The following is a 10,415-nucleotide window of genomic DNA, read 5'->3' on the forward strand; positions in this document are numbered from 1 at the left end:
GTGCTGCCGGAGCGAGCACATAAATTAGGAAACATTCTAAAAGTTGGACCTTTGTCAATGCCTCGAGGCAGTTTCGTACCTCACCCCCTGATCCCCGCTGCGGCGTCCTTCCGGTCGCGCGGTCTTCCCTGGCTCGCACCCCGCTCCAGCTGTGCACACCGGGTCCCAGCCCCACCTCCCCGGGCTCTCACCCAGTCCTCCCCACTCGCGTACGGCCACCCCCGGCCAAGCGGCGGCGCTGCGGCGGCGTGGGGAGGGCCGCAGGGGCGGGGACGCCGGGCGGGGGCGGCCTGCCGGAGCGCGGGGAGCCGATCGCCTGGCGGGCGCGGGGCGGCATGGCGTGGCCCTGCATCAGCCGCCTCTGCTGCCTGGCGCGGCGCTGGAACCAGCTGGACCGCTCGGACGTGGCGGTGCCGCTGACTCTGCACAACTACTCGGACCTAGAGAGCGAGGAGCCGAGCCCGGGCGGCGCCGCCTCGCGCACGGGCGCGTCCCCCGCAGGCGGCCGGGACGTGCCCCTCACTCAGTACCAGCGGGACTTCTGCGCGTGGCCCGCGCCCGCGAGGCCCAGAGATGCGACGCAGGGGCGCAGGCTGGGGGCAGGCCGCCGGAGGGGCACCTCTCCCGCACCCCCTGGCCAGGGGATCTACGTGCTCCCCATCGGGGATGCGGACGACGCTGCAGCAGCGACCTCGTCGTACAGGTATGGGCCTGGGGGTAGGGAGTGCATCGCGTCCAGACCCGGTGGGCGGAGGAAACCGAGGCCCGGAGCCAGGAGGACACGGGTGGGTGGGGGAGAGGGGGTGCCTGGAACCCCCATCCCACAGGACTTCGAGAGCGGCGGGCGGCCTCGAAGATCATTCCCTTTGGCCCCTGGGCACGGCAGGGGTCCCCTTAGATAATCCCTGACCGGCCTCAGAGTGAATGAGCGAATACCTCCGCTGACGGAGAGCTCACTACCTCACTTCCAGCCCCGCACCCACCTCGGGCCGCACCGTCAGAAAGCCTGCCTTGGCGTAAAATCTGCTTCCCTTTAACTTGCACCAGGTGGGCCCAGCCTTAGGAGGCGTGCGCGCAGGCGGACTGCCTGAGCTGCCTCTGGCCCGTGCCCTCTGGGGGACTGGCGGTGAGGCCCAAGCAGCTGGGCTGTTAAAAACACTGTCCCTGGGATCCAGTTACTTCGCTTCCAGGAATTGCCCTATGTGAGGTGGAGCTAAGGAATATAAGGTCCGTTGTAACATTGTACAGCCGAAGGTGGAAACAACCCGCTGTCCGCTGAGTGGCTGGTTAGTTACAGCTCCACCAAGGGATGGGCCACTGGGAAGCGGAGAAGGTACTGGTAACAGAAGCTCCTCAGTAGGCCCATGTCAAACCAGCAAGATGCAAAATAGCATGCCTGCTACTCTGTTTTCAAAAGGGGTGTTGACGTACACAGATAAGCATAGGATATCTCTGATGGGTGGTAACCTGTGGGGGAGAGGGCGTGGGGTGAGGAAGGAGGATGCTGCGAGGGAGGAAGGAGACCGACTTTTCACTATACTCTGTCTCACACTGTTGCTTTAAAAGAAAAAACGTCCAGCTGTTACCTTTTAAAAGTAAACAATATTTTGCTTTGGCCGGTCGGCCGGCTGCGCACCGAAAGACCTAGGGTTTGATTCCAGCTTTAGAGCACATACTTCCGTTGCAGATTCGATCCTTGACCTCAGTCGGGGCGGTGGGGGATGCAACCAATCGAAATGTCTCTCACATGGATGTTTCAGACGCTCCCCACCTACGCTCTCCTTCCCACTCTCTCTAAAAAAATCAATGGAAAAAAATCCTCTGGTGAGGAGTAACTAAAAATAAATAAATAAGTAAAAATTTTAGAGGGAAAAAACACTTCTATTATAAGCATCTTTATAGCTAAATCTTTGCTCCTATGATAATTTCTTTAGTATAAACTCCTACTTGTGGAATTAAAGGAGCAAAGAGGTATAAACTTTCCACATCAGTTTTATTTTCAAATCAACTGTATTTTTTTTCTATAATCCTCACCCGAGGACATTTTTTCATTGATTATTTTTAGAGAGTGGAAGAGAGAGGGAAAGACAGAAATATCGATGTGCGAGAAACCTATTGATTGGTTGCCTCCTGCAGGAACCCTGACCAGGGCCCAGGCCAGGGAGGAGCTTGCAACCGAGGTACGTGCCCTTGACTGGAATCAAACCCGGGACCTTTCGGTCTGCAGGCTGATGCTCTGTCTACTGAGCCAAACCGGCTAGGGCTGGAATCAACTGAGGTATAATTCCCATAGAGTAAAACACATCCACTGTAAGTGGTGACTTTGGTAGAAGCCTGGGCACCACCACCATCATCAAGACATGTAGAACGCTCCACCTCCTCCACGGCCTGTAGTTTTTAAGAACTTGATGGGGAGTGATTGCTAGAGGGTGGTCTGTGTTCATGGACACTGTTCTCGGCGTGTGGGAATGTCAGGGCAGGGAAGGAGGTGGTCGGTTCTGACTGCTGCACTCGGGCCCTGAGCCAGGTGGAGGTCTGGAAGGGCAGCGGTCCTGTGTGTGCAGCGCCTTCGCGGGGCTGATGTTCTGGGGGCCAGGAGCAGGACGGGGGTGCTGGCAGGGAGCAGCTGCCTCGTGTGGGGCTGGCTCCTCCTCGCTGCATGTTCGGAGCCTGGGCTTTTAGAAGCGGTCCCTCCTCCGTGGTGAGCAGATGGCGGGTCGGAACGTCCTGCTGGGTCGTCCCCACTCGTGACACGTAAGGCACTAGCTATCACTCTGCGTAGCACGCACTGGGCACCAGGCTCAGGACTTCCTCGGGTTATCTCCCCAAGACCTCACAGGAACCCTCTGGAATCAGTGCCGGTCTTGTCGTCCCCATTCTACAGACGAGGAGCCTGAGCGGCTGGCACCAGGCCCAGGGAGCAGGCAGTGGGACCCAGTGTGTCTCTCCTCAGAGACCCAATGTGTCCTCTCAGGCAACATGTTCCCTAGGGCGCCGCCTCCTGAGTCACCGCAGTGGTGGCTCACTTCCTGGTGTGCAGTCTGGTGGGCTCTCTGCCCCTTCCTCATCGAGAACAGAAAAAGCGGGAGTGTGGCTGCCTGGTCCCCAAACCCCGGAGACAAGACCACTGCGGAACCTGGCCAGCAGGCCCCTGGACCCTCCCCTCCCAGCTCTGGAGCCGGGCATGAACAATCCTTCCTGCCTGCCTTCTTGAAAGATGCACCTAAGTGAATTGTTCCCCAAAGATGTGTTACCGAAGACCAAAGAAATACCAAGCACGCTTCCTAGAGAAAGGGAGGGACCCCGTTTATTAACACTAGTGGACTCCGGGAATGATTTCCAAATCAGAGTGAAGAAACACGCAGAGGGCTTCACTTTTTATAACCTTCTGGGGTCTTTGTCTTGCAGATATGGTTCCGCCAGGTGTTGGGGGGTCCCCAGGCCATATTCAATGATCTGTCCTGGGGCCAGGGATAACCACCGCCCCCCACCCCCCACCCCGCCCAGGGCAGTGCATTGTTCACAGTTTTTATGGCCTGACACGCCTTGCAAGACCAGTTTCCTCCTCAGATGGACCGCTTCACCCAGCAGGTCCTGCCCGGCCTGGCCCCTGGTCTCCATGAGTGAACTGACCTGCCTCACTTGCCGCCAGGCTCTCTCCTCCTGAGCATCTCCTCCCAGAGCCTCCCCTCCAGAATTCTGTGCCTGCGGGTCAGGCCCAGGTTCTAGCTCCACCCACTTCCAGAAGAGCCCCTTCCTGGCTCCTCCCTCTTTCCTTCCTGGGCCCGTCAGCTGAAGGGCCAGCAGTTAAAGTGCAAGACTTGACTCCCACTTTTCCAGCTGCTGGACATGAAGGCTCATAATTGTGTGCACATGGAGCAGTAGCTGCACTTTTCAGCAGAGGAAATGAAGGCTCTGAGCAGTTATGGGATTTGTTTGAAGCCGCACTGGGCTGAGAACCAGGCCTCCGGACCCTTGGCCCTGGGCTGAGTGGCCCTGGGCAGACCCCTGCCCCTCAGTGGGAGGGTGAGCGGCCCCCAGGGTCCAGCATGAGGTGGCAGTAGAACCTGCTTGGTTAGGAGTGGCACGGTGGCCTTGGCTAGTCCTACGTTTTTATTATCTTCTTGGTCAGATCCCTTAGTCTGCCTTCCTCTCCTGAGCAGTCACCAGATCCTGGGGATCCCATCTTCGGTCCCTTCTATTCCCTGATTCCTTCCCCTCCCCACCCCCACCTGGGCTCCAGCACCAGCCCCGCCTGAGCAGCAGCCCCAGGCAGTGCTCTAGCCCCTGGTGCTGGCTGCTTCCTGCTCTGGGACCCCTGCAGCCACCTTGGGCAGCAGCTTGGGAACCAAGCCCAGGGCCCAGCTCAGTTTGGGGACAGAAGGGCTTGCCCAGGAGAGGACTTGCTCCCCCAGGAGAAACAGAGCAGCAGATGGCTCAGGCAGCCAGCCTCGGGAACCCCGCAGCTTCAGAGGCAAACGGATCTGATAGGGCCCTGGTCCCGCTCGCCTCCTGGCATCCGAGTGCTGACCCCGGACAGACACGGCTGCTCCCTGCACACACGGCCCAGCTGTGCCGCTGCCAAGAAAAGGCAGCTTTGTTGACTGCAGGGCCTGAAACCAGGCCAGGGCTGTGGGTGGATCCAGCCCACACGTGGTACTGCCCAGCCAGCTGGACACTCCACCGAACATGGCCTCCGCCAGGCCAGGTGCTCCCGTGGACAGGGCAGGTCTCTGCTTCCTGAGCTCACCGTCTGGTAGTGCCGATATAATCAAGAGGCTTTTTTTGTTCAGAGGAATTAAGTCTTCATCTAAAGAATGCTACTCCAAGGACATGGAGGGGGCGGTGGCAGCCCGTCACTCGTCACCTCCCTCCAGGGAGCTGGCTTTCCCTGTTGCATGCCACCGCCCCCCCTGCACCTGCACCCATGCTTGAGTGCAGAGCCTTGCAGAAGAGCCAGACCATCTTGTAGGTTTTGCGATGGTCACTATGATTATTCTCTTTTGCAGGAGTTAAGACAAATGGTTAAAAACTAAAAGTAGCCCTAACTGGTTTGGCTCAGTGGATAGAGCGTCGGCCTGCGGACTCAAGGGTCCCAGGTTCGATTCCGGTCAAGGGCATGTGCCTTGGTTGCGGGCACATCCCCAGTAGGCAGCTGATTGATGTTTCTCTCTCATCAATGTTTCTAACTCTCTCCCTTCCTCTCTGTAAGAAATCAATAAAGTATATTAAAAAAAAAAAACACACACAAAAAAACAAAAGTAACATTGAGCTTTATTTTCCTTCTCACTCGCCACCAGGTGCGGAGGACTTTGCTGTGCTGGGCTCTCTCCAGGCCGGCACCTCCTGACACAGGGCCTCAGTGACCTGTGCTGGAAGGGAGCATCCTTCCCTGGCGCTGGGCCTCTAGGGCCCTCTGAGGCTCCCGGAGACAACACAGGGAGCACCGGAGGGGAGGGCTGGGTCTTGTATCTCCTAGGCCCAGCACACCAGCTGTTGGCAGTCTGGGACGAATAAGAGGCAAGTGTTAACAGTTCTTCCCTAACTCCGCGCAGCCGGAGCCAGTTGCTCATTCTGCTACTTCCTTTGGGGGTCAGGTGAGCCAACTTCACAGTGGAGGTGGAGCACTCAGAAGTGAAGGGCAGGTCAGCCAGATGCGCTTCCTCCAGGAAGTGGTGGTGCCTGGCAGCGCATTTCCTCTGCAACTAGCAACTAGCTTTTGTGAGGGAGGAGCCCCTGGAGCTGAAGCAGCATTTCAGCAGTGGGCATGGCCGGGAGTTCTCCACGAAGCACGAGCAAGGGCAGTGCCCCTGCAGGAGCAGGGGAAGCGGCGGTTGACCCTGTGAGGTTGTAACCCTGGTCTCTGTTCCAGACAGGAATTCCAGCCCTGGACTGGAGTCAAGCCGTCACGATCCACAAAGGCGAAACCGACCACGGTGATCACAACCCACAGCTCTGGATGGGCCGGCAGCCCTGGGGCCGGCTTCCAGGTCAGCCTGAGCCAGTGCTGCAGGGCCTGTGGCAACAGGCCTTTCTGCCCCACCCCTCAACCCCAGATTAGGGACTAGGGGTCAGACTGCAGGGTGTAAATGGCATTATGGCTGGGGCAGCAGTGTCTGAGCACCTAGTGGTCTCTCAATAAACAGAAACCCAAGGTCCTTGGCACTGGCCAGGTGGTGTCCCCCAGTGCTGGCTTCTCTCGTGAGCAGGTGTCTTTCCCGTCTGAGTCCCAGTCTTACCTTTGACTGCTCGGCAGTAGTGACAGGCACTCGTGTAGAAATGGAAGGGAGGTGGGGACTGTTCAGCTCCCGATTCCACCCAGAGGAGGCTTCAGGGAGCAGAATGGGAGATCGTATGCCATATCTGACCTATGCAGTGACCCCGCCCACTGTGGAGGTTCCCCGGGGACCCTTCAGGTTAGTAGCTTCAACTCGCAGAGGACAAAGGGGGGCCGAGAGGAGGGAACTTTTCCGGAGCTGGGGGAGGGGAAGTGGAGGGAGAGGCCCACTGATCTGTGCCACCGCTCGTGTTTCAGGTCCCTGAGGTGAGGAAGACGTTCACTCCTAACCCCTCAGCCATCTTCCAGGCTCCAGCTCCCCGGATCCTCAATGTGTGACTCCCACCGAGCAGAGTGCCAGCGGGCTGGAAACGGGGTGAGATCTGGGACGGCTCCTGCCTTCTCACCCTGGGGCGCACTCCCCAGCTGCCACCGGGGCTGCAGGCCTGGCGCAGAGGGACATGGCACCACTCAGCCCAACTCTGGACCTCAGCCATCCTCGGGAAGTGTGCGGAAGGCTTCCGATCTTTTAATTGCCACCCTTATTTTTAAACCGGAAGAACTCGAGGATCAATTCTGTTGTGAACTGAACTGGCCCAGGGGCACTGAGGCATATGGACAGCAGGTCCCTGAAAGAGCCAGTCATGCCCGCTGTTTTCCCGGCTGCATGGTAAACTTACAACCTGCGGTAACCCAAGGTAACATTCTTGAATGTTCCTACAAATGGTCCCACATGACCAAGCTGTAGAAACCTTAGGTTATCACCTGCATGTGACTCATAATTACCAGGAAGAAGTTGCCAAAAGAAACAGTATCAATCACAGGGTTTCAATTTTAAAGACATAGTTTCTTTATGGCCAAGATTACCCTTATGTGTTTGTTTTGTTGTTTTTTTTTATTGATTTCAGAGAGGAAGGGAGAGGGAGAGAGAGAAACACCAATGATGAGAGAAAACACTGATTGGCTTCCACCTGCATGTCCCCTACTGAGGATTGAGCCCGAAATCCAGGCATGTGCCCTTGACAGAACTGAACCTGGGACCCTTTAGTCCGCAGGCCAACGCTCTATCCAATTAGCCAAACTGGCTAGGGTGACTCTTATGTTTTTAACAAAGAATTTCTGGGATGAGTGCTTTAAGTATTGAATGAACGAATGCCATTTACCTTGTGGAAGGTTGCTGAGCCCCACATTTTACTACTACTTCCAGTTTCCCCCTTAACATAGTGATAACCAGAGGGGAACTACCATCCACAATGGCTAAGAATTAAAAGCTTTCTTTTTTAATTTTTAAATTTATTGATTTTAGAGTAAGGGAGAAACATCGATTTGCTGTTCTACCCCATTCATGCATTCACTGGCTGTTTCTTGTATGTGCCCTGACAAGGGATCGAACCTACAACTTTGGCATATTGGGATGATGCTCTAACCAACTGAGCTACCCAGCCATGGTTGGGAGCTTTTTAAATATTTTTTTTAATTTAATGTTATTATTTTCAAGATATATATTTGTATTGATTTCAGAGAGGGAGAGAGTAACATTAATGATGAGCATCATTGATCGGCTGCCTCCTGCACGCCCCCTACTGGGGATCGAGCCCACAACCCGGGCATGTGCTCTGGGAATTGAACTGTGACCTCCTGGTTCCTAGGTAGATGCTCAATCACTGAACCACACCGGCTGGGAGCCTTTTTTTCTTTTTCTAAGAAGACCTCAGTATTAGCTTCATTCCCTGAAGTCCTTAAAGTGTCATCTACACCAGCCTTTATTCTCAAGCCTGCCCTGCTACAGGGACAGGGAGCTCACTGTCTGTTGAGGAGGCAGCTCATTTTGTCTTTGGAAAACTCTTTCCTTTAAAATTCCAGCCCGTGTGGCTGTGGAGAACAAGCCTGGTCCCCTTTGCACAGCAGCCCTTTCAAGCCCTTGAAGGAGCTTATGTCCCATCTTTAAGATTGGAGGCACAGCCTAGGTCAATTTGGTAAGGAGGCACAGGATTCCCTTTGGATTTTTCTCTCTCCAGCCCGAGGGGGACTCTAGTCTGGAGCACTTATTTAAGCCACAAGAGGTGACATTCGGGTCTTAGAAGCCCCTCAGTGTGGAGGTGGGGCTGTGTTTTTAGCTTAGGCTGCAAAGGGAGTGACCCTCAGAGGTGCTAGCTCTGGTAGGATAGCCCTTCCCCTCATTCCGGCAAAGGAAATGCTCTGAGAATCATTTTAAAGGGAAAACCAACCATATGCTGACACCAAGGGTTCTATTACTTCAGACTTCATTGGTTTGCACATTAGATGTTTCTAAAAGAAGAGACTGCCTGCTGGGCATTCGGTGGGAAATGAACAGATTAATGGAACAGTTTCAGGTTTTACTAAAACGCAAAAATATGCTATTTCAATTTTTTGTTTATTTCTTTAATTACAAATGAGCACCTTCTCCTAGTTTCCTTCATCCTCCTCTTGATAATAAGACCTGACTGTCTCCCGGCTGCAGCTGATACCTACCCCGAGGCTCACTGAGCCCGAGAACCCTCTCTTTGGCTACAGTCCACACCGTGTTACATGCAGCCTCTCACAAAACCCACCAACCTCCTGCCACATTTAGCTCCCCCACGTGCCCCCACTCCCAGGAGCCTAAGTAAACAACTGTCTTTGAAGCTAGTCTTGGACTCAGATCTTGACTTCTCCATTCACTAGCTGTGAGCAGTTTAAGCTTCCGTTTGCTCATCTGCAAAGTGAGGCTAACCCCCCGACCTGGCTAAGAGTCTGGGTTTATGTGCAGGGGACTTAGGACAGTAAGCAGAGTGCAGCGTTGTAAGAATTCTTTCCTGCCCCAGCACCCTCCCGTTTCTCAGGGAGCAGCTGTTACCATGTGCGGCTTTGCTCCACCTCCCCCGATGCCAACACAGTCCCTCCCACTGAGACCTGCCCTTCCCATGGCGCAGCTGGCGGTGCCCTTCCCTCCCGGAGCCTGCCTTGTGCTGGCATACCTGCACGCCCAAAGACCTTTTTGGATTGCACTAGAACAGGGCTTTTCAAACACCCCAACCTGACAACCTTCCTAACCAGACTTCATTAATTAGGAGGACATCTGGGTTCTGAAGAAACTTCCTCTCACTGGCTGTAGGTCTTAGGCCTAACATTGTCACTGGAGTGGACTTAAGAAGCCACTGAGTCCAGCTGGTGTGGCTCAGTGGTTGAGTGTCTACCCAGGAACCAGGTTAGGGTTCAACTCCCAGTCAGGGCACAGGCCCAGGTTGCAGGCTCAGTCCCCAGTAGGGGGCATGCAAGAGGCGGGTGATCAACGATTCTCATCATTGATGTTTCTCTCCCTCCCTCCCCTCCCTTTCTGAAATCAATAAAAAAATACTTTTAAAAAAGTAAAAAAAGGGGGGGGGGCAATTGAGACAACAGTCTCAACCATGTGGTCCCAGATCACATATGTAATATACATTGACAAAGAAAAACGCATTGGAATATTAATGGTAGTCATCCTTAAGATGCAGATTTACGGGTAATTTTAAATTTTTTACTCATATTTACTAAAGTTTCTATATAATAAGCACTTTTGTATTAATTCTGTAAAGAGAAAAGTTTTTAAAAATAAAAGGCAGTTCAATCTGTGAGCTAACTGTCAGCCAGAGGAAGAGTTCAGTATTCCTGATTCCATAAGCAAGGTCCGCCCTGCCGGCAGCGCCTCCACCAGCAGGGAGGCAGCCCAGGGGCCCCGCGGAGGAAAGCCCCGTGGTCCTTTCAGCTGGTCATTCAGGGCAAGTCCTGCTCTGTGGTGCTTCAAACTCAGAAACCTGCCTCAAATACGAATCCTTCCGTACCGGTAATAACGCCAGGATTGTAGGCCAAACTACCAAAAGCAGCTTCTGAGAAAGCCTTGGCCCTGCAGCCTACCCACGCCGTTCCTCCATCAGCAGGAGTCCTCAGGAAGGTAATGCCCATGTGGAGCCTCTGTGGCTGAGGGAACATGCAGCAAGGGAGCCTAGCAGTGCCCCTGCTCTCCTTCCTCCAGCCATTCAGCTCCCTGAAGGTCAACACTAGTGAGGTCTGGTCCCAAGAAAGCTCTATACTTGGACTGTCGTCACAAAGCCTCCTCCCGGCGAAGGAAGGGCTTTCCAAGCCTTTATTTCTCAGGAAG

General features: G+C 54.6%; 1 protein-coding gene across 1 annotated transcript; it reads left to right on the forward strand.

The window, feature by feature from the left end:
• Window positions 1-276: 276 nt before the first annotated feature.
• On the forward strand, window positions 277-9,907 carry MAP6D1 (MAP6 domain containing 1). Its single transcript, XM_080655349.1, has 3 exons — window positions 277-703; window positions 5,873-5,990; window positions 6,536-9,907. Exons 1-3 carry the CDS (start codon window positions 336-338, stop codon window positions 6,614-6,616), a joined length of 567 nt encoding a protein of 188 aa, XP_080511475.1. The 5' UTR covers window positions 277-335; the 3' UTR covers window positions 6,617-9,907.
• Window positions 9,908-10,415: the final 508 nt, after the last annotated feature.

Source organism: Plecotus auritus (assembly GCF_963455305.1).
Source record: "Plecotus auritus genome assembly, chromosome: 2".
Lineage (NCBI taxonomy): Eukaryota > Metazoa > Chordata > Mammalia > Chiroptera > Vespertilionidae > Plecotus > Plecotus auritus.